At 32.9% G+C, this 25,090-nt stretch overlaps 1 protein-coding gene and 1 pseudogene across 5 annotated transcripts; both read left to right on the top strand.

The window, feature by feature from the left end:
- Nucleotides 1-8,635: 8,635 nt before the first annotated feature.
- Nucleotides 8,636-15,410, top strand: LOC142610642 (protein FATTY ACID EXPORT 1, chloroplastic-like). Of its 5 annotated transcripts, XM_075782512.1 has the most exons (9): nt 8,636-8,878; nt 10,236-10,336; nt 10,442-10,529; nt 11,483-11,523; nt 12,139-12,216; nt 14,468-14,635; nt 14,770-14,806; nt 14,905-14,945; nt 15,053-15,410. In XM_075782512.1, the coding sequence occupies exons 5-7, from the start codon at nt 12,189-12,191 to the stop codon at nt 14,802-14,804; spliced, it is 231 nt and encodes a 76-aa protein (XP_075638627.1). In that variant the 5' UTR covers nt 8,636-8,878; nt 10,236-10,336; nt 10,442-10,529; nt 11,483-11,523; nt 12,139-12,188; the 3' UTR covers nt 14,805-14,806; nt 14,905-14,945; nt 15,053-15,410. The 5 variants fall into 5 exon arrangements, 4 of the variants coding, with proteins under 4 accessions (XP_075638627.1, XP_075638630.1, XP_075638629.1 ...); XM_075782515.1 differs by lacking the exon at nt 11,483-11,523 and having other exon boundaries at nt 10,292-10,336; XM_075782514.1 differs by lacking the exon at nt 11,483-11,523 and having other exon boundaries at nt 10,442-10,510.
- A 3,171-nt stretch (nt 15,411-18,581) lies between these two features.
- Nucleotides 18,582-24,783, top strand: LOC142611351 (putative disease resistance protein RGA1; annotated as a pseudogene).
- Nucleotides 24,784-25,090: the final 307 nt, after the last annotated feature.

Genomic DNA, 25,090 nt, shown 5'->3' with positions numbered 1-25,090 from the left:
TTGTTCTAAATCAAGATGACAATGCCAAGGAGATATTGGTGAGTATTGTGTATAAGTTGCCTATAAATTTGGCCTCCATTGTTTGTTGAGATTTCACAAAATTTTGAATATAATTGATGCCTCTTGTTTCTGAAGTTTTGTCAGGTTTTCGTGGAAGATTCTTCTAAGGAAAATGGATTCCTTTAGCTTAAAACTTCTTTTCGTGGTGAGATTTTGGAGTTTGAATGTAAAAAAAATCCATGATGATGTGAAAGCAACAAAGCAAGACATTGAATTAGCCATTAAAGTAGCTTAGTGTCTCACCTGTGCGCACTTGATTGAGTCAGTCATTCTCTTAGGTCATACATGGCTCTCTCAAAAGTTGCTGTTGATTTTGGTAGAGAATCTATGTTGTCATTGCAATGGTTTTTTAGCTCACGACATGCACCTATGATATCCACTGATGCCATTTTTTAAATTATCTTCTTATTAAAATTCGTAGATGTATATGATTGGTTTGCTCTAATTCGTAAATTCTAATGTTTTTCATTTTCTCAGCTGAAGTTTCAGAATTTGAATGTGACGAACTCCTCGATGATATCACAGCTACAAAGAAAGACACATTGTTATGTCTAGCTCTCTCAAGACTTGCAAGTGATTTTGGTAGAGAATATATGTTGTCATTACAACAGTTTTTTAGCTCATGACATGCACTAGTGATTTCTATTGGCTCATTGAAGCTTGATATAGCTCTTGGGATTGGAGGATTACCAAAGGTGATTATTCAAAAAACAAAAATTTTCTCTTGCCACATATTTCGTATGAGTATATGCATAGTTACACACCCCACAGATACGCAAGAGACAAACAAATTCCTAGTGCATTATACCGAAAGAGATGTGTGGGACATATGTGTTTGACCTTGTACGGTTAGCTATCCTTTTTTTTTTTTTTTTTGATACAGATGGCTAGATTTGTAGCTTCTTCTACCTAGATCTTCACTATGTTAATTTTAATATGAATTAAAAAATATTGGTGCAGAGCATATATGTTATAATTACCTTTTATTACGTATCTGACTGTACATACTCTAATGTTGTTGGGTATTAGGCTCAATGAATTAAGAATGGTAATTTTGTTTAATTTTTCAGCAAAATGGAATTTTAAACTCTTAATTATTAATTCCATAGTTGTTATGAACCAAAAAGATGAATTTTAGTTATTTGTACAAAGTGAACACTAGAGAGAGATTTTATATAGTTTTTGGTGGGAAGCCTTTTTTTTTTTTTTCGTGAGATCTCACTTCATGCTTAGACCTGGATTGTGGTTGGATATTACTAAGGCTAAATCCACTAAACAATCCCCCCTACCCCCCCAAAAAAGCATAAGTGCCCTTTAATTTTTTAGTGTGTAATATACTAATATATGTGCGTGTGTTTGTTTAGTTGTTGATGCCCAACATCTAATGCTTAAACATATCTAGGATACAAGTATGAAACTATGATGGACTACATAGTACTCCCTTAAATTTTACTCAATCCAAAAAAGAAACAGTATTCCCTGTCAATTCTTAACATTATGTTCAAGAAATGAACTGTTTTGACTTCTAGATTTGTGTTCTTGTCACTGTTGTGTTCTAGGTTTTGGGTACTTACTATAGTTCCATAATATATGGTACTCCATGTAGGTTCTTAACATTGTACTCAAGTTTTTAGGAATTCATTAGTAGCTTTTTGAGGTGGGATGTGGAGGAAAAAATAGCATTGCATGCATGGTCAATCATTTCATTTTGAGTCTCTTAACTATTAATTCATTATAGCCAAGAGCTTGTTAGCTCAAGTGGTTGGCACCTCCTGGTATCTTCAAGACATCTAGGGTTCAAATCTCCCCTCCTTTGTTTTAATTATTAAATTATTAAAAAAAAAAAATCAATATATAAAGAAGGGTCTTTGCATGTCATGATTATGATACTCAACTGATGAGTATTGTTTCATGAAAATTTGAATTGCAATCTGTGAACATATAAAAATTAAAAAGAGCTTGAAAATGTACTACTTATGTTATGACTTATGAACCAGTTACTTCTTGGTGAATGTATGTTAATGATTTTGACCTCAAAGTTTATGTTTAGTTACAAAAAAAAGGAGTAGTGTCATTACTGGTGTGGTGAGAGATTTACTCTGCACTTTGTAGGGATGAATTGTTGAAATTTATGGGCGAGAGGCTTTTGGAAAAACAACACTTGCCCTTCATATCATCAAGGAAGCTCAAAAGTTTGGAGGTGCATACTAATTTTGTCCTCTTGTACTTTGTGATTGATGTTTTAGGTATGACTTGAATTAGTTTGGTTTGCCAAGGAAAACAAGAAACTTCTTTTTAACCCATCATTTTGAATGAAATCCAATGATTCAATGTACATAGATCCCAGAACCCTTGACTGTTCTATGTACTGTAATTACATAATTATAGATCCTTCTGCAAAATTTCATGCGTATTTTAGTGCTTATTGCTCTATCAAGGGATGTTGGACCTTAATGAGTAGATTATTTACTAATTCTAGTCCCAATAGTCCAGAGGACTTCAACAAACCATGGTCCATGGAGTAAGATATTTCTATTATTATTTCATCACCTATGTTCAGCATAATTCTATTGAGGCTAATGTTTAAAAAAAACCACCCTTTTGGTGAACTCTTTTTTGGTGGAATTTTCCCACTTTTCTGGCTACTAATTAGAAATATATGTATAATTCAATTGCTGTTAATCTATATGTTTAGATGACTAATATCTAATCATAGCTGATAATCTCTTAAATGAAGCCCATCTTGCAATTAATCCTCAAATGCGAGATACAATTGCATCCAAAAATTCTGCTCAAGAATGCAGAACTAAGCCATTTCACATTGCTTGATGCTTAGTATGAATAGAAGCCCCTACTGCCTTGTTCTTTCTGAATGGTTTCTCTGGACAGTCACTATTTTCTTTATGAATGATCCTATTACAGCTATTAATTGACAGTTATCAATGCTTTGTACATAGAAACATGTAATTGTAAATATTAAAATTGTTAGCATAACCAGAACAGTGCTACCAATTTGAAGATTGACATCTTATGAACATGAACAACAATAAGGAGATCTACTGGTGCTGTCTTGTCAGTGATGATGATAGTGAACTTAACAAAATGATTACTAGCGAATTTTGTGTTTATAGGCACAACTTTGTAAGATCACACCAAGTTCTTGGCATGTTAGGATTGCCTTTTTCTTCTTTTGGGTGTACATTAGATTTAATATGACAGTTTTTGCCTTGGAGTGCTTTTTGTTGTAAGTCAAGAATATCTGAGCTTTAAATTTGTGCTTCGGGTCTTGCAATAAAAATGCATTGTAGTTCTTTCAGGTAGTTGCTTTGTTGTTGTTTTTGTTTTTGTTTTATTTAAGTAGTTGCTTCACTGTTTCCTAAGTGTCCTTTGATCAAACAAAAAATATCAACAGTTTCCTTTTTTCAACAGATTGTATTTTTTAGACTATAAAAAGTGTGAAAAGTGTGGATTGAGCTGAGTTACTTCGGTTGAAAATTTGCAAACCCAGACTTGACCTATCTTGAATTTCAACCCAAAAAAGAAAAAAGAATACCATCAACCCCTGATCAGCCAACACTCTACAGTTTTTAGATATTTCTTGTTGTGAGAACTTGGCAGTATTGCTAGAGTGGCTTCCCAATCTCAGTTCACTTCGCAAACTTTAGATTTCGTTCAGCCCAAAATTATCATCCCTACTAGAAGTTATGAACCACCTCACTGCCCTAAGAGAACTGAAGATTATCGGTTGTCCTGAATTGAGGAGAAATTATGAGTGAGAGGTTGGCTCAGATCGGTCAAATTTACTTGCTAATAGGTAAGGGCTAAAATCTTCTCTCTTCTACGTTTGTTCTGTTTTTTTTTTAATCTTTCAAAGCTAAAGCTGTGGTTTTTTTTTTTGGTTTTTTTTTTGCCATTTGAATGTGACTGTTTATTGAATTAAATTACAATAAACAACAATTAACCAAGACATCGTTTTAAAAAAAAAAAGATTATTGCTATCTAATCTTGCTATATGTATTAACTTTTAATATATTATTAATTTTAATTTCAATTCTCAAATATTCAATTTGTTTAATTGTTGGTACTAAACGATGTCTTGCATTAGAATTTTAAAATCCATTTGTGAGTATGAGATTATACTTGCTATACCTTCAGGTTTTAAATTGACTATATGCTTTGTTCTTCTTGAACAAAAGCTTGATTAGCAAGCTAAGTTCCTCTACATATCAAATATTATTAAGTGTTGAAAGAATTGTACATGATACAATCTTTTGTTGCGGATTGAAACATATTGTTTCCAATTATACAAAGTATGGTGCCTAACAAAATCAAGAGAAAACATTTCTTAGTACCAATGGGTTTCCTTCAATATATACTCATCTAACGATTCCATGGTTTAATACATTGCAGTTTATGAACTCAGAAACAACATGCAGCAAGGAAAGTCTCAACCTTCTCTTGTTACTATCATGTTCAAGGTTTTGGATACTTTCTATAGGTTTTTAATATATGTTACTCCATGTAGGTAATTAATATCATGTTCAAGGACCAGATCTTTAATATATGATACTCCTGGTAGATTATTACTATCATGCTCAAACTTTAAAAATTCCTTAGTAGCTGTTTAAGGTGGGATGTGGAGAAAAAATTGACATTTATGTCTTTCTTCTTACATGCATGGTCTAATAGGTTATTTGCTTTGCTTAAACTTGGATGGATAATGTTGATTCTGTATAGCTTGGGTTTTCATTCTTGCCATTCTTATGTGTACTTTGCCAACTCATCTTGAGGATGGGGTCAATCTTCTGTCACTTTTGATAATAAGGAGCATCTATAGGCTTGCAAAGTTCTTAGAAATAGGTTAAGTTATTTATATTTCCCTTGTCGATGTTGTTTTATTTTATTTCTGAAAAAGTCATGTTGCCAGTCTCTTTAGAAGCAAATGTTTAGCGTTTTGAATAAATATTTGCATCACTTTTACCTCAACTCTTCATGGAGATAGTTTTTTGTGAAGTCGCTATCTCTTAATTGTTCTTTGGTTCTGTTTTTTCTTGAAGGATATCCTGATTCTATTTTTGTGATTCTTGTTTCCTCTGTTATTTTAGTGTTACACTATTAAAGATGTCTTCTTATTGTACTCTTATCAAGTGTATATGAAGTATGAACATTAGAGAAAACCTTATAGCTGAGTATCTATCAGCTTTAAAGTACTTACAAAAAATTTAAAAACGAAAACAAAAACAAAAAACTTGAAATTATGAATTAATATTTTAGTGGGTTCCTAGTGATCTTTCTAGAGAAAGTCACATTATTAGTCATGAATGGCCTTATTTTTTCTGGTTTAGTGGAAACCTTGAAATCAAATTGTCTCATTTAAGTCTGATAGAAAAAGGGCTCTCTTTTCAGGCAAGAATTCTAAGTTTTGGGCTAAGTTAGATACTCACAAGGCGTACAACTCCATTTCTTGGGATGCTGCCTTCAATACCCTTGATTACATGAATTTTCCTGAAATTTAGGTAAGTTGGATTAGAGAATAGATCTCCACATTCTCCTTTGCAGTTATGATTAACAGACTTTGGATTTTATCATATAATGATGCATATTGAGTTTCACTTACATTGTCACTTTGTGATTGATGGTCTCAATGTCTCAAAGGTTTTTTTTTTTTTTTGGTCTTTTTAACAACATGAAGACAGATCATGAACTGAGTGGAAAAATTAAGACAAAGGTTGTAAAAAATGATTTATTTATCAACTGAACATACATATAAATGAGAAATTCCATTGTCAGAAGCTCATGTAAACTGACAGTGCCAAGAGAACCAAGTATTCTAGTAATATTATTTTATTTTAATTTTTTACCTTCCAATAATTTCTTACTTTTCAGGTAACTATTCTTGGGGTATGCATGCAAATGGGTTGAAAAAGACTGAATGGGGAATGCAATTTAGCAGAGGCTTTTGCTGTAAGGCTGAAGAACTGGTTTGTGAACATGTAGTCATCATCAAAGAAGAAAGCAACTACCTTCATAGATGGGGAAGTTTCCAGTGACAAACATGAAGCTGGACAGTATATGTTCGAAAATGATGGACTTCTTGATAAGATATCATGATCTTAAAAAGACAGACATTTGATAGAAAAGGGGAATCAATGTCGTATTCTTGAATAAATAGATTATAGTCATATATGGTAGGTGTCAAATTACCTGGCCATTTTTGAACACATGAAGTTACTTGAAGGATCTTTGCACTTGAGATTACAAAAATCTAGCTCTTCAAGTATAAGTGTTGCTCTTGATGTGAATTAAGCATTTGACGATTGTAACAATTTAAGTTGTTTCAAGAGAAAATGCCTTTTGTTTTTCTAAGAAGAATTGGGTCTCTTTAGTATGTCTTGAAACTAAACTATTAGGAAACTTAAATCTCCTATCATTCTTGTCTAGTTTATCTTGTAAAATAATTTTTATAATTCTTTGTTTTAATATTATAGTAATCTTAAAGATCAATGAAAACATTATTTATGAGTATTCAAGATCAGTTATATGTAACACTGTTCAGGTTTGTTTTGTTTGATGTCCTAAATCTGCAAAATAGTGTTTTGATTAATACTTGTTAGATTGGCTATTAGTGTTGTGCTAGAGTAATAAGTATTTTGCATAAAGCAAGATTAGAAGAGCTAATTTATTCCCACCCCCCAACAAAGTAAGGATAAAGCAAGAGATATGGACTGTGATTAAGATAGTATGTGGAGCCAAGCCTCCAATAATGGCTAGTTAAGGCTTTATGGCCAGTTTAGATTGTGGGAAAGGGAGTGAGAGTAGAGTAGAGTTGGCTATCTAATTTTCAGCCAACTCTACTCTACTCCCCCCCCCCCCCCTCCTCAATCCAAATTGGCCCTTGGTGCTATGCTGGGAGGGGAAGGGTTTAGGTTTTTCAATTTCCTCATGCCCTAGTATCATAAGAGATATTATTTATTATTGCTTGTCTTTCTCTACTTGTATAAAGTTACTCAAATGAGACTTTCTTTGTGTGCTTTATATGTTTATTCAAAAAAAAAAAATCTTCATATTTGTGGAAATCTGATCATTTTAGCCATATGGTATGAATTACCCATTGACTTTGAAAATTCTTGTAAGTCCAACACTGTGAAAAGCTTAATGGTAATAGAAGTGGAAGACTACCAAGCAAGAGGTTTGCTTTACCCTTCAATTGCTACTTTCCAATATTAATTCATTTTGGAAGTTCTGAGTTTCATACTTCTAACATAGTTATCTATACTGGAGGAGATACCATAGTCTAATAGTCCTAACAGTACTGAAGATTGAACTGTCATAACTTGTATTAAAAATTCATGAGAAACTATTAAGGACATGCCAAGTATAACCTTTTATTGTAGTGATTAATATTTACAAAGGCATAGAAGATGTTTAGGTATGTGCAAATTCTTTCCCCTCTTCTAGTTCTTCTCTCTTTTTTTTTCTTTTTTTTTTTAGGAAAAAAGAATTTTAGTAAGTCATAAGTTACTTACTATTAAGATATCTAAAAGTTACTTAATATTATGTCTTTGTTTAAATTGAAAATTTCATCAGGTGTCTCCTTCAAGTCTTGGGTTTATGAAACTTTAACTTTTATTAGGGATCTTTTAATCAAGTCTTTGGATTGTAGTATTGAGGGCTACAAAAATACTATAACCAAATACTTTATTAACGGAAACTATTATCATTATTAACACCATCTTGGTAAACTCCTTAAAAAATTAAAAAAATTTGTCATTCTTCCCTTAGTTTCTATGTAATGATGACAAGAATTCCATAAAAGGATATTATTAGACTTAATCTAGTGTGTTTCATGCATTGTCTAGATTTCATGTGATCCACTAAGTCAAGTCATAGAAATTAGAAAGAAAGTTGGGATTGCCAGGTTCTTAGACACGCGCATTTATAACCTTTTAAAGATATATATACTTGCCTTTTAAAAAAAAAACTATTTAGACTTGTATTTATATAATTTTCTATTTCTCTCACATTCTCTCCTAGAATATGTGATTAAAAATAAAAATAGGGGAGAAAATATAAATAATTTAATGATATGGAGAATCTGGTTGAATTTAAATGTCAAATAAAATTAGATGAGAAGAAAAAAAAAGAAAAAAAAAGATATAATAATAAATACCAAATTATCTATATCATGCTAGGCAATAAAATAATACTATATTCTTATATACTATTTTTAATTCTTTATAATGTGATAGGATAACATTTAACAATCAAAGAGAACAAATATAATATTTGAATGTGCTTAAAAATTATTTGAGTAATATCCATGATGAGATTTATCAACTTAAGCCAACTCAACCCAATTTATCAACAGAAGACATCGTGTCAGATTTGTTAGATTATGGTTTGAAATATACTTGTGCAGAATATAAATTTATAATTAAGACAAAAATGTATAACAAATAGATCAACCCCATAATGGCCCGTTCATCTTGGGCTTGGGCCAATGAACACTTGTAAGACCAAAGAATAGCATGAAGAAATACTTTCAAACAACAATGACGGCAACAATGACGGCAATAACAGAAATACTCAAATACAAAACACACACAGTGAAATTATCAGAAAACTGAAATGGGTTTCTCACTTTCTCTACTTTAAACCCAAAAGCCAAAATCTTTACCTTAAACCCCAAAAGGCAAAATCTTTACAGGTATTCCTTACAAAAATGGGTTTCTTTACACCTTCACTAATGAACCATCTTTGTCTCAATGCCTTCAGCAGAAGACCTCGCCTTTCCACTCTACTCTGCTCTCTCCACCAGGTATCTCTCTCTCTCTCTCTCTCCAATTTTATTTCACGGTTTGTTGCGGTAAACTTTCTGGGACATTGTAATTTTCTTGGTTTTTGTTACTGCTGAAGTTTTGGGGTTTGTTTGATTTCAATGCCTTTGTGCTTGACCTTAATTTTTCTGAACTGGGTTACTAGATTTTGCAAAGTTCCCTTCTTTTTCGTTTTTGGGTGTTTTGCAATGACTCTAATGCATGTTTGCATGAATCTGAAATTGAAAAGATTAAAAATAATATATAGAGTTCTTGCTTTCTCCTTGCTTAATTTACATGTGAAAGAAGAAACAAAGGCCCATCTATAGGTACCGTAATTATAGTAAAAAAAAAAAGTAAAGAGGAAACTATAAATTACAAGGGGAAGCCAGAATTTTTCTGATATTGATTGAAACTAAAGAGGGAATAAGGGATTTTATTGCTGGAATGCTGGAGCTTGTGATGGTAATAATGGAAAGAAGAAAGATAGGAAGTATTTTTGAAATTGATTAGTGGAAGGAGGCTAGTACTTGCAAGGGCATAAACATGGTGAGTTGAGTGCAGTAGGTCAGGGAGAAAATGAACAATGAATGATCTCAAAAACGTGCCTCGGATTTGTGTATGAAAAAAACCTGTTGATGAGGGTGGCGCAAACTTGCTCTGAAGCAGTCAATTCTTGTTTCTTCTTAGATAGGCTAAATCCACTAAATAATCACCCCCTGCCACCTCCCCGCCTCTCCCAAAATATTAATAAAAGGAAAAAAGGGAAAGAGACAAGTTCTCTTCAATTTTTGAGAGTGAAGATAATCTGTGGGTTTTTTATTTTTATTTTGTTTAATATTTTTTTAACAATTGGTATGTGCTGTAACTGATGTGCAACCAGGGATTTCATCTTATGCTTAAACATATTATCTAGGGCCCAAATCTGAAACTATGATGGAATCTTTAGTACGCCCTGAAATTCTACTCTTCCAATAAAGAAAGAAAAGTAATTCCTATCAAACCTTAACATCGTGTTCAAGTAGTGAACTCTTTTGACTTCTAGATTGGGGTATTTGCTACTGGCGTGTTCATGGTTTTGGGTAAATACTATAGTTCCGTAATATATGGTATTACCTGTAGGTTTTTAACAATGTGCTAAACTTTTAGCAATTCGTTAGTAGCTGTTTGAGGAGGGATGTGGAGAAAAAACTAGCGTTGCTTGCATGGTCTACCATTTTATTTTGAGTCTCTTAACTATTAATTTACTAATTGAAAGAGGGTTATTTTCATGTTATGCTTCAATCACATTATTTGCATTGCTGTTGTGCATGTGCATAAGGCTTAGCACTTTCTTGTTGCCATTCTCATGATACGCAGCTGATGAGTGTTGTTACATGAAAATTTGGAACTTTTGTCTGTCAACATATTAAAAGAGCTTCAAAATGTACTACTTATGGACCAGTTACTTCTTGATGAAGGTATGATCATGATTTTTATCTCAAGTGTAAGTTTAGATAGAAATAAATGGATTATGGAGTAGTGTCATTACAGCTGTGGTGAGAGATTTCCTCTGCACTTTGCAGGGAAGAATTGTTGAAATTGATGGGTGAGAGGCATCTGGGAAGACAACTCTTGCCCTTCACATCATCAAGGTAGCTCAAAAGCTTAGAGGTGCATACTAATTCTGTCCTCTTGTACTTTGTGATTGATGTTTTAAATATGACTTGAATTGGTTTGGTTTGCCTAGGATAACAGGAAAGTTCTTTTTAAATCATCATAGTATAATCTAAACAGTCAATTTAAAACATAGACCCAAAACCCTTAACTTTTTTAATATAAATTTATTACATTAATCAAATCTCTTTTTTTTTTGTTGATAAATCCTTCAAAAAATATTTCATGCCTATTCTGCCCCTGGGCATGAGCTCAAACTACTTATCCCATCAAGGGTGAATTCCCCCAAATTACCCGGCAAATACTACTGGAGGGTGGGGTAAGTTCCTGTAGGTTTTACAGGCTAGAAACGATTCTAAAGGGCTCTTCTATAGAAAGGTTCCCTACGTTATCTAAAAAGGAAAAAAGTTCATTCCTATTTTAAATATTATCATTCTATCAAGGGATGTTGGACCTTACAAAAAATAAAATAAAAATCAAGGGATGTTGGACCTCAATGACTAGATTCTTGCAAATTCTAGTCCAAACAGTCCAGAGGACTTCAGCAAACCATGGTCCATGGAATAAGATATTTCAATTGTCATTTCATCAGCTATGTTCAGCATAAATTTTGTCGGGGTAAATGGTTTAGCTAGACCACCCTTTTGCTGTAATTTCATTGGAAATATTACACTTATTTGACAACTGATCAGAAATACATTTATAATTCAATTTCTGTTAATCTGTTGTTTGGATGTCTGATGTGTATATCATAATTGATAATCTCTTAAAACCCGTCTTGCAATTAATCCTCAGATGCAAGATACAATTGCATTCTAGACTTGTTCTCTAGAATGCAGGACTGTATCACATTGCTTCATGTTTCTTGGTCATTGATAGGAGCCCCTACTGCCTTGTTCTTTCTGTATGCTTTCTCGATTGTCACTATTTCGGCCCTTTATTTTTTACAGATTTTATGCTGTCTTGAGGATGTCAAAATCGGAGTTCTATGGTTGGTTGTTATTCATCCGTGCAGTTTTTGAACAATTTTTTATTCAATTTATTGTAGTCTTAATAGTTAATATGGGAAATTTTCTAATTCTCTTGCCATGGTTTTAGTTATTTTTCAACTCTTTTTAGGCAGGCAGTGGTTTGCAAAATTTACTTTGGGCAATGTTCACGCACCCTTTGAGTTATCTTAAATGTCACTGTTGGTCATGGATTTCAATCTTGAGTATATTGAGAAATTATTTGTCATAAGCAGAATATTGTACTTCCTAGAACATTTTGCCTGCTTAAGTTGACTGATATACTGGATTAGTTGGGTATGATTTCTGTGATATATAACCAATGATCTATTGCTCGATTGGTACTTTCTCTTCCCAAATAATGGGATAAAGAGTGAGGTCGTGGGTTCAAGATTTATTTATTTGTTATTATTTTTTTGATGCATCTAATTGGTCATGAATCCACAACCTCACCGTACACATAGAACTTATAAGGGGAGTAGGTGCCACTTGACCTAGTCCTCATTGGCAACCAATTAATAGTAATATGTATCTCATTTAAAAGACTAAGTTTTGATGTTAGACCTTGATAATTCTGATACATGAATGATGACAAACAGATGAACTGAAGTCTGCTAAGGAGTAATAGACTCGTCAAACACCAGTTGAAATGCAATTTTGTTTTGGCATCCCTTATGGTAAGTGCACGTCAATTTTGCAAAAACCTCAATTGTTTACTTCACTACATCAAAGAGATTTGATAGCTTACACTCACCTTTTTTAAACATGAAATTATTTAAGGTTTATTCAGTGCTAGTTTTATTGTTCATCTTAAGTTGATTAAAGATTATGTCAAACAAAAATTTTGAAGTTTTAAAATATTCTTTGATTGGTCGACAGTCTTATCCCCAATACTCATGACCTTAAAATGCACTTAAATACACTAAGCATGAGTGATCCTTAGCCACCATATTTTTCTTTAAGAAAATCATTAATCAGATGTAAAGTTGTAGAGTAGTTCATAGAAGCATTTTAAGATAGAAGTAGATGAAAAGCGAATAAGGGGTTGAGTTTCATTCTCTTTCTTGGAAATTTATGGATCTTTTTAGTTTTAGATCTTAGGTTTATTTTCCTATTACATATCACAGGTATGCATCCTGTCTACTACGGCTGTGCCCTTTCTTTTTCTTAAATGTTCTTTGCTACTTATAAAAATTAAAAAAGAAAAAAAGAAAAAGAAAAAGCAAGTAGGTGACTTAAGCATCATATATAAGTTGTAGGATCAAGTGGAACTAGAAGTACATATACTGTAATTTAAAATTTGGTTTCATCTGCCATTGTATTTCGATTTGCATGCTGAGGGAATAGACCTGTTAATAACATAAGGGATAAGGAATTTCTGATGGTTTCAATTCAAAGAAAGTATTACAACTAACATGAAAACTTGGAGAGTTATAGTGGACTGCTTTACATCTTTAACCTGGGAAAAAGGACCAGCGGAAAAGAGAAGAAAAGAGTATGGATCAAAAACTTTTCATCGTATAGCTTGGTAATTTGGAATGGAATCTTGCTTAAAAGCTAGAATTTTCTAGATTGGCCTGTTAGTATGACATAAGATATCTGAAAGCTATGAAATATTATGTCCTTGTTTAAAATGAAATTTCACTGGGTGGCTTGTCTCCTTCAAGTCTTGGGTTTATGAAACTTTAATTTTTGTTAGGGATCTTTAAGCACCTCTTGGCCTTGCAGCATTGGGGGCTACTGAGTCTTGTATAACCAGATACTTTAGAATTGAGCATGGGGAGAAAAGGTTTTGGAAATAATTGTCTTAAAGAGAGCTGTTGACCTTATTTGTTGGTTCAATCTTGTCAATTGATTAATGTGGCCATGTTGAATTTTGTGGACCTTATGGTAACCCAATTGACATCTTGAGGATGTCGAAATTGGAGTTCTATGGTTGGTTGTTATTCATCCATGCAGGTTTTGAACAATTTTTTATTCAATTTATTGTAGTCATAATAGTTAATATGGGAATTTTTTAAATTCTCTTGCCATGGTTTTAGTTATTTTTCAACTCTTTTTAGGCAGGCAGCGGTTTGCAAAATTTCCTTTGGGCAATGTTTGAGATATCTTAAATGTCACTGTTGGATTTTTATCTTGATTATATTGAGAAATTATGTCATAAGCAGAATATTGTACTTCTTAGACCATTTTGCCTGTTAAGTTGACTGATATACTTGATTAGTTGGTTATGATTTCTGTGATATATAACCAATTAGCTATTGCTTGATTCCCAAATAATAGAATAAAGAGTGAGGTCGTGGGTTCAAGATTTATTTATTTATTTATTATTATTTTTTAATGCATCTAATAGGTCATGAATCCACAACCTCACCTTCCACATGGAACTTATAAGGGGAGTAGGTGCCAATTGAACTAGTCCTCATTGGCAACCAATTAATAGTAATATGCATCTCATTCAAAAGACCAAGCTTTGATATTAGACCTTGATAATTCTGATACAGGAACGATGATGATCAGATGAACTGAAGTCTGCTAGGGAGTAGTAGACTCCTCAAACACCAGTTGAAATGCAATTTTATATCATAGGCTGTTCAAAGTTGACCCCTTACTCAAAGCATTTTGATTGTCACAGTTGTTTATGTATTATTATCAACATGAATCTGTTGGAGCATTGTCTTCATTGCAAAATTGAAATTACTCTCACCTGCTACAACTTTTGTACATTTGCTGATTGAGACCACATTTTTTTTTTTTTTTAAAAGTGTTCCAATAAAATGTTTTAGCAGCATTTTGATTTGTAAATGCTTCACTTCTGTCCACATTGCTAGTGATAAGTATGTTAACTGTACAAATACCTGCTCACATATTTTTTTCCCACTATAAATGAATAGTTACTGATAACTTTTAACTTATATTTTGTTACAGGTGGACTGGTTACAAGTGGTGGACTTCTTGGTTTTGTCTTCTCAAGAAATCTTGCGACTCTTAGCTCTGGTGTGCTCTTTGGAGGTGCTTTGCTAGCTCTCAGCACCTTTAACTTAAAGATCTGGAGGCTAGGAAAATCCAGTTTGCCCTTCATTCTAGGACAAGCAGGTTCTGATTTGTCTGTGACTTCAGTCCAATTTTAGTCTTGATATATGTTTTGTTATTGCCTGTATTTAAGTTATGGATATATTTTTTTGGGGGAGATATTCCTATACTAACTGTGTATACCTCTAATTTTGTAGCACTCTCAGCGGCACTTCTTTGGAAGAACTTTTAGAGGTACTTATTTTTATTACATCGCATGAGCAGAAAATTCATCTTACTCATTGGCTAGTTGATTCATTGTTTCTAACTTTATAATTGTATTGTGGATGCAGACAAAGAAAGTATTTCCAACAGGTTTTTACGCTGCTATTAGGTATTGCAATATCTGACTGCCAATGTTTTTTTTTCTTTTGAAAAGAGAGTTCAGTTTCTAGAATCTATTTTGAATCTAACTGTATTCTGTGTTTTTGTCCTTGAAAGTGCTGCAATGCTCTGCTTCTACTCATATATGCTAATCTTAGGAGGGAACCCACCACCAAAGAATTTGAACTCATCTCCAAGTTTTGCATCATGATGAGAACACCTAAGGTATGATTATTAGATATGGAAGGTTAGGATTTTGTTTGATTTAATGTTGTATTGTGAATTCAATGGGGGTTGTTATAGATGAATAATGCTGAACATGCTTATATTTATTCGATTACTAATTTGATAGAATTATGTAATTTGCGTATGGTCCCTAGCCATATACATCTTGTATACTTGTGTGACTCGGTTTTTGTTATTGGGTGACTTGATTCTTGTTATTAATAAAACTTTATTACTTATGAAAAATAAATGTTGAACGAGCTTATATTAACACAAAGTAGGTAACTATGAGTTGAGCAAATGTGTATTTTGTAACATAGAACACAGGATTAACTGTCCTGTTTGCTTTATGTAAATGATTGCCTGAATTATATTTCCTGGGGAATAATGTCATGAGTGAAGTTGAGATTATTGGGTTCCAAATCACATTTTGGGATTAAAATATGAAGCCCGGGCACCATTGGTTTTTGAGCAGTGGCCAATGTCAATGAGTAACGTTTTTGTGTAAAGCTTTAAGCATGGTTTCGTAAAAGCATTATATTACGTTTTTCAATTAACTACAACCACATGCTTGCATGCCATTTATCAATGAAGCATAAACAGTATTATAATTTCTTAATAAATTCAATGCAACTATATGATGTGTTTAAATTTAATTGAGAAATTTAATGTACTCTATTTAAGGATTTGTACAAGGTAGTGGAATGTACTAGAAATGCCATGTACACACTCGGCCTCCAAAAAGAGAGAAAAAAACCCACAACTTTTCCTTGTAGCTGTAGGTCCATGTGAATTCTATGAAGAGAGAACGCCATGAGTAACGGATAACATCAGGTTTTTCTGTCATACGTGAATTTACCCATGCTTCTATAAGTTTCTAATTAAATGATAGTTGCGGATTTAATTTTTTGAAAAACAAACGCACGCGTGCACACACAAGGAAGAGATAATGGGGTTCTAACACAGTAACATACCACAAACAGCTGATTTTATCTTTAAAACAACTGACTTAATTATTAATTATTTAGGTTATGGAATTCTGAAATTAGTAAATTAACCGTGCATATCCTCTTAAAGAGGTACATGGTCTTATTAGAGAAAAAAAATAATTATAGTTTAATTAGTTACGATGTACCTAACAATATCTCAATGGAATCAATATGGAGACATGGTAGTAATTTTTCAATTGAAAATTAGTAATGCATATGTGAGAACTTCAACCTGAGAGGATCAAGATTTAAAATTTTTTTTTTATTTATTTATTTTTTATATAATCCTTTGGTGGTAGCGAATCTCAAGGTAGAAATTCAATTTTGAATATATCTCCCAAATCTAAGGGACTTACAATGAGGGGTTTATAATAAGGTTTTTCTTTGGTTGAATTCATGGAATCACCAATTAATTTAACTAGTCGCAAAGTCTCACCAAGCACGGGACGGCTACTATTATATTTACAAACCCCAAAGCAAATTACAAACAGTCAAGCTTTACCATTAGAATCAATTGTAAGTTGGACTATAAAAATGGGTAACGGAATCAATTGCAAGTTACAAACTGTGCGGCCTCTTATTGGTATAACAGAATCACTTGCAAGTTCTAGTTTTGTCTTGATGGATCAAGTGTGAATCCTTCATCTAGATTTTCAAGTATCAAGATATAGAAATATGTTTTTGATAATTGGTAATCTAATACCAATGACTCTTGAAAGCCAACATACCGGCAATGATTTTGTAAATGCAACACACTTTGATTTGTGGCTGCATATGCAGCAAATCTATGCAAAATAAAAATGAAATTGAGCGGGATAGGGATATCCAACTGAATAGTAAGGTGTCCGAAGAACTTTGGATACCCTTGTTTTTTTTTTTTTTTTTTTTAAAGGAAATTGAGAAAGAACTATTACAGAACTATTTGATATATATTTATTTTTTGATGGAAGAGCTATTTGATTTGAATATCTACCATTACAGGATACGGACATTTTTTTTTAATTTCAAACTAATACAATATGCTTCTCCGCACCAAATATCACAATGTTTGATATACATTCATATATTACAAATATGCAATCCTGATATTTTGCTCCATGAATTAAGCTAAATTCATCACAAACATTTAAACACTTAACAATACATATTCTTATAAAAAAAACATATATTACCTAATTGTTAGATTTTTTTTTTTTTTTGAAATGACCAAATTGTTGGTTGAGAATTGAGATAGACGGGCACCTCATTAATACAACTTAACTCTGCATTGTACTCCTAAACTTAATATACCAATTAAAAATATTGAGTTTATGTATGCAAATACAAAAGCTATTTGTATTATTTTTTTCTTTGTTGTGTTTGCAGGTCAAACGCCATTTTCTTATTCATCAAAATTTTTTTCTTTCATTTTTATTTTTAATTATCAAAACACATTTTTGTCTTTTTATAATTAAATTCTATTTAAAACAATTCTTTTTATTAATAAAGTGGCACATCAGTCACATTTGATAGAAGTGAGATAGAACAATTTTGTTAGAGACTCCTTGTGTTCAATGAGAAATTCAGAGACTCTCATTCACTCACCTCAATGAAGATATATAAAATGATGAAACTCTAGGATGTCTTTTTTGTATTTTGCCCAATTTATTAAAGATATATGTAAACGAACCTAAAGCAAAGACTAACCCCAAAACAAAGGCAAAATAAAGTAAAATTAGACGTAATTACAATTTACAAATTAGTTCCTTGTGATTAAGGGTAATTATTCCTTCCTGTTTTTTGGAGTAAAATGAAAAGGCCATAATCTTCATCCTATCTTAATTGATGGATTGTCCCACATGATGCCCACATTGCTTGAGGAGTATTTTTTTTTTTTGGACATACAAAGGGTAGTGGATACATAAGGCTAAATGATAGTATTAAAATTCCATCGAACAATGTATAATGATCACATAGCTTGTGATTTTTGCCAAAAGAATATCTAACTGGAAAAAGAAAAAGAAAAAAAAGACAAGGTAACTGGAGAATTTTTCCATATAGAGGAAGGAATTTGCCCCTTTAGCACTCCATAGCTTTAGTTTGTGGAGCAAAGACAGAATTTGAGCTTTACTTCATCGACATGCTTACTTCAGGAAAAGGCGAAGAACCAAGTTAGAGAGGGTACGTAGTGTCTAACTGGAGATGGGAGACAAATGGAGAATAAAGTAGGAGTGTCTGAGTACGGGAGAAAAGAATGAGTGAGACAATTGGACAATAAAGCAATTTGTATTTGTGCTTGACTTCACTAGCAAGCATGCATGCCTTCATGGAAACGCAAGGGACAAAGTGAGTTCCAAAATGTTTGATTAGTTCACACCAACAGAGACAACATTAATCTCATTTAACAAAGTACAAACAGACATATAACTCTTCCTTCCTCCACTTCAATAAACACTTTGCAGCATCCTCATTTGATCAAATAACAACAACCATAACCCTTAATTTACTTCCAAAAAAGAGAAATGACGGAGTTTGCCTTTTCCGTTGCAGGAAAAGTTATCGAGAAGCTAGGCTCCCTTGCTTACCAAGAGATATCATTGACACGGAACATTGCAAGCGATTTGAAAAAGCTTCAGGATACCATGTCCACTGTCCAAGCCGTGCTGCTGGATGCTGAGGAGAAGCAAGCAACAAACCACCAGCTGAGCCTTTGGCTGGAGCAGCTCAAAGTTGTCTTTCTTGATGCCATGGATGTGCTGGATGAATTCGAGTGTGAAGATCTACGGAGGCAAGTGGTGAAAAAATACGAAGGCACTAGCAGAAAGGTATGTCGTTTCTTTTCATCTTCTAACTCGCTTGCCTTCCGTTGTAAAATGGGTCATAGAGTTAAGGAGATCAGAGAGAGGCTAGATTTGATAGCAAAGGATAGAGATCAATTTCAGCTTGAGGTGCGACTCGATGATAATCGTGTTGTGTACAGGGAGACCCACTCCTTTGTTCGTGATCGTGATGTTATTGGGAGGGCTGATGACAAGCAAAAGATCATAGATCTTTTGATGCTCCCTAATGATAATGATAATATTTCTGTGATTTCTATTGTGGGAATCGGAGATCTGGGCAAGACTAGACTTGCTCAATGGGTGTATAATGATGAAAGGGTAGCTAAAAATTTTGACCCCAAAATTTGGGTGTGTGTATCAGAAGACTTCAACGTTTTAAAATTGGCAAAAGTAATGCTTAAATTGGCAGGTGGTGGGATTAGTGAAAACATGAGTCTGGAGGAAGTGCAAGTTAAATTAAGAAGTATTTTAAATGAAAAAAGATTCTTTATAGTTTTGGATGATGTCTGGAATGAGGATCGTAACAAATGGATTGACCTTAAGAATTTGTTAATAGGAGGAAAAGGAAGTAAAATTCTTGTCACTACACGTAGCCACAAAGTTGCCTTAACGATGGCTCCTGGACTAATCTATAACATGAAAGGTCTTCCAAAAAATGATTGTTTGTTATTGTTCTTAAGATATGCATTCAATGAAAGAGAGCATGAACAATATCCAAATCTAGTAAAGATTGGAGAGGAAATTGTGAAAAAATGTGGAGGTGTTCCTTTGGCTGTGAAGACTTTAGGGAGCTTACTTTATTCTAAAACTGAGGAGCGTGATTGGATCTCTATAAAGGAAAATGATATATGGAAATTAAAGCAAAAAGAAGACGACATTTTACCTGCATTAAGATTGAGTTACAATAAATTGCCATCATATTTAAAACAATGTTTTGCTTATTGCTCATTATATCCAAAGGATTTTAGGTATTACAATGTAGACTTAATTCAGTGTTGGATGGCAAATGGGCTCCTTGAAAAGTCCAACAAAAATTCTGAAGAGTTGGAAGATATTGGAGAACAATATTTAAAAGAGTTGTTATCAAGATCTTTCTTTCAAGAAGTTAATAATGAAGGCAATATTCTTTGGTCATTTAAAATGCATGATTTGTTACATGATCTTTCGTCATATGTTGCACAAAATGATTATTGCTTAATTCAAGACACTAATAAGACCAACAACTTTGAAAAGGCTAGACATGTTTCAATTTTGGACCATAAGTTGAGTGTTGATGCAGCAATAACCCTTTTAAACAAATTGAGTAACAACATGCAGACTATTAATTTCTCATTTAAATATTGGCCAGGTGATGAAAGCCCTAGTATTAATATTAATGAATCATTGGTGGAAACATGCATCTTGAGATTTAAGCACCTGCGCTTGCTAAATTTAAGATATTCAAAGTTGGAAACGTTGTCAAGCTCAATTGGTACTTTGAAGCATTTGAGATATCTCAACTTAAGTGGAAATAAGAATATCAAGAAATTGCCTGACTCCATTTGCGATCTACAAAATTTGGAAACTTTGATATTACGGGATTGTGAAGATCTTGAAGAGTTGCCAGGGGATATAAGAAAGATGGTTAGCCTCAGATGTTTTGAAATAACGACAAGACAAACGCATTTACCCGCCAACGGAATCGGGTGCATGTGTTCTCTTCGAGAATTGTTCTTTTCTAAATGTCATAAACTAGATTGTTTGCCACAAGGTATGAAAGACCTAACTGCATTGGAATCTCTGGGTATTTCATTTTGTAGAAAACTTAATTTAATGGAAGGGGATGACTACCCGATGAGGCTTCGAGAACTCACTATTTCTGGGTTGCCATAATTAGTGAGTTTGCCCCAATGGCTTAAAGGATCTGCCAACACTCTACAGTTTTTACTTATTTTTGGTTGTGAGAACTTGGTGGTATTGCCAGAGTGGCTTTCGGATCTCAGTTCACTTCGCAAGCTTCAGATTCATAGTTGCCGAAAATTATCGTCTCTACCAAAAGGGATGGATCGCCTCACTGCCCTAAGAGAACTGCAGATTGTTGATTGTCCTGAATTGAGGAGAAATTGTGAGCGAGAGGTAGGCAAAGATTGGGGCAAGATGGTCAAATTCACTTGGGAGTATAATTAGGTAAGGGCTAAAACCTTCTTCCTCTTCTACGTATGCTCTGTTTTTCAATCTTACTTCTAACCTGAACATGCTTTTTTTTTTCTTTTTTTTTTTTGGTCTATTAACCCTGATTGTTAATAGAATTAAATCACAATAAACAATAACCAACCAAGAAATCACTTTCTACAAATTGACAAATTTTTTCTTTTTATTATAACAAAGATTAGATAACAACTATCATTGGTGTTTGTGAAAAGGTAAGTTATGAAATGTAAAGATAATTGTCAATTTTTTCCCTTTTTGTTTTAAAGATTGAGTCCATGGAAAATAAAAGAGTAAACAAATTATGAATTCTATTCTTGGGTTATGCAATTTCAAGTATTTTAGAAGGAACTATTTTAGTATCCTAATAGAAAAATATTAAAATATTCTTCCTTCAATTTTCTTTTCTTTTCTTTCTCTCCCTTTTGACAACTCAAGCGTAGAATTTTAAAATCTTGTAATCTTTTCATTTCCTCTCTCTAAAAGTGTACTAAACATGCATCTTTAAAAAAAAAAGTGAACTAAACATGGTGTTAATAAACTTACTTGGCCTGTATTTTCTTACTAAGAATGGATGTGATGCTAAATTATAAAATTAAAAAGGAAATTTAGATTGACCTGACCCATGTGTAACTTGCAATTTAAAGTCATATTATCAAGGAAGTATGAAATCTATTTTGAATATATTTGATTCTTCTTGTTTTTAAATTGACAGGGGTCTTGGGAGATTGTTCTCTCAGAAAAAGGATGTTCCTTGTGCTTAAAATTGCCAAGGGTAATATATACATATTTTTAATTTTTAATTTTCAATGTTCAATCTAGTGTTCAATCTAATGATTCCATGGCTTAAAACATTGCAGCTTATCTATTCAACCATAATATGCACTCATGCGGCATGGAAAGTCTCAGCCTTCTCTTGTATTGTAACTAATTTCAATAATATTGTGGTGTGCATTTTGTGTTTGTAATGATTAATGGAGTGATGTGCGTTTATACTTATGATTTCATTCATGTTTCATGTATTATCTAATTTGCACAATGTTTAAATGACTTGAGTCATGTGTGCGTTATTGATTGTTTTTCCCTACTTCTTGGTTATTGGAGTTACTCAAATGAAACTTTTGGTTGTGCTTTATTGTTTAATTATTTTTTTTTTTTTGAAGTTTGATCTTTTGTTGTATGGTATAAAATAACTAATCACATTAGAATATTTGGTTAGCCAACAATGTGAAAATTTGAATTTGATGGAAGTGGGTGACTACCAAGAAGTTTGCTTTAGCCATCAATTGTTCCGGATGTCAATTTGTTTTGAAAATTTGGTATTTTAAACTTCCAAAATTGTCATGTCTACTGGGTGACCTTAGTGCCCTAAGAGGATTGAAGACTGAAGATTGTTCTAAATCAAGATGACAATGCCAAGAGATATTGGTGAGTATTGTGTATAAGTTGCCTATAAATTTGGCCTCCATTATTTGCTGAGATTCACAAAATTTTGAATATAATTGATGCCTCTTGTTTCTGAAGTTTTGTCAGGTTTTCATGGAAGATTCTTCTAAGGAAAAGGGATTCCTTTAGCTTAAAACTTCTTTTCCTGGTGAGATTTTGGAGTTTGAATGTAAAAAAATCCATGATGATGTGAAAGCAACAAAGCAAGACATTGAATTAGCCATTAAAGTTGCTTAATGTCTCACCTGTGCGCACTTGATTGAGTCGGTCTTTCTCATAGGTCATACATGGCTCTCTCAAAACTTGCTGTTGATTTTGGTAGAGAATCTATGTTGTCATTGCAATGGTTTTTTAGCTCACGACATGCACCTATGATATCCACTGATGCCATTTTTTAAATTATCTTCTTATTAAAATTCGTAGATGTATATGATTGGTTTGCTCTAATTCATAAATTCTATTGTTTATCATTTTCTCAGCTGAAGTTTCAGAATTTGAATGTGACGAACTCCTTGATGATATCATAGCAACAAAGGAAGACACATCGTTATGTCTAGCTCTCTCAAGACTTGCAAGTGATTTTGGTAGAGAATATATGTTGTCATTACAACAGTTTTTTAGCTCATGACATGCACCAGTGATTTCTATTGGCTCATTGAAGCTTGATATAGCTCTTGGGATTGGAGGATTACCAAAGGTGATTATTCGAAAAACAAAAATTTTCTCTTGCCACATATTTCGTATGAGTATATGCATAGTTACACACCCCACAGATACGCAAGAGATAGACAAATTCCTAGTGCATTATACCGAAAGAGATGTGTGGGACATATGTGTTTGACCTTGTACGGTTAGCTATCCTTTTTTTTTTTTTTGATGCAGATGGCTAGATTTGTAGCTTCTTCTACCTAGATCTTCACTATGTTAATTTTAATATGAATTAAAAAATATTGGTGCAGAGCATATTTGTTACAATTACCTTTTATTACGTATCTGACTGTACATACTCTAATGTTGTTGGGTATTAGGCTCAATGAATTAAGAATGGTAATTTTGTTTAATTTTTCAGCAAAATGGAATTATAAACCCTTAATTATTAATTCCATAGTTGTTATGAACCAAAAAGATGGATTTTAGTTATTTGTACAAAGTGAACACTAGAGAGAGATTTTATATAGTCTTTGGTGTGAAGCCTTTTTTTTTTTTTTCGTGAGATCTCACTTCATGCTTAGACCTGGATTGTGCTTGGATATTAGTAAGGCTAAATCCACTAAACAATCCCCCCTCCCCCCCAAAAAAAGGATAAGTCCCCTTTAATTTTTTAGTGTGTAATATACTAATATATGTGTGTGTGTTTGTTTAGTTGTTGATGCCCAACATCTAATGCTTAAACATATCTAGGATACAAGTATGAAACTATGATGGAATACGTAGTAATACCTTAAATTTTACTCAATCCAAAAAAGAAACAGTATTCCCTGTCAGTTCTTAACATTATGTTCAAGAAATGAACTGTTTTGACTTCTAGATTTGTGTTCTTGTCACTGTTGTGTTCTAGGTTTTGGGTACTTACTATAGTTCCATAATATATGGTACTCCATGAAGGTGCTCAAGTTTTTAGGAATTCATTAGTAGCTTTTTGAGGTGGGATGTGGAGGAAAAAATAGCATTGCATGCATGGTCAATCATTTTATTTTGAGTCTCTTAACTATTAATTCATTATAGCCAAGAGCCTTGTAGCTCAAGTGGTTGGCACCTCCTGGTATTTCAAGACATCTAGGGTTCAAATCTCATCTCCTTTGTTTTAATTATTAAATTATCAAAAAAAAAAAATCAATATATAGAGAAGGGTCTTTGCATGTCATGATTATGATACTCAACTGATGAGTATTGTTTCATGAAAATTTGAATTGCAATCTGTGAACATATAAAAATTAAAAAGAGCTTGAAAATGTACTACTTATGTTATGACTTATGAAGCAGTTACTTCTTGGTGAATTTATGTTAATGATTTTGACCTCAAAGTTTATGTTTAGTTACAAAGAAAAGGAGTAGTGTCATTATTGGTGTGGTGAGAGATTTACTTTGCACTTTGTAGGGATGAATTGTTGAAATTTATGGGCGAGAGGCTTCTGGAAAAACAACACTTGCCTTTCATATCATCAAGGAAGCTCAAAAGTTTGGAGGTGCATACTAATTTTGTCCTCTTGTACTTTGTGATTGATGTTTTAGGTATGACTTGAATTAGTTTGGTTTGCCAAGGAAAACAAGAAACTTCTTTTTAACCCATCATTGTGAATGAAATCCAATGATTCAATGTACATAGATCCCAGAACCCTTGACTATTCTATGTACTGTAATTACATAATTATAGATCCTCTACAAAATTTCATGCTTATATTAGTGCTTATTGCTCTATCAAGGGATGTTGGACCTTAATGAGTAGATTATTTACTAATTCTAGTCCCAATAGTCCAGAGGACTTCAAC

Source organism: Castanea sativa, chromosome 9 (genome assembly GCF_040712315.1).
Source record: "Castanea sativa cultivar Marrone di Chiusa Pesio chromosome 9, ASM4071231v1".
NCBI classification, from domain to species: Eukaryota; Viridiplantae; Streptophyta; class Magnoliopsida; order Fagales; family Fagaceae; genus Castanea; species Castanea sativa.
Note: the sequence above shows the minus strand (reverse complement) of the source record. Positions and strands in the feature narration are given on the sequence as shown.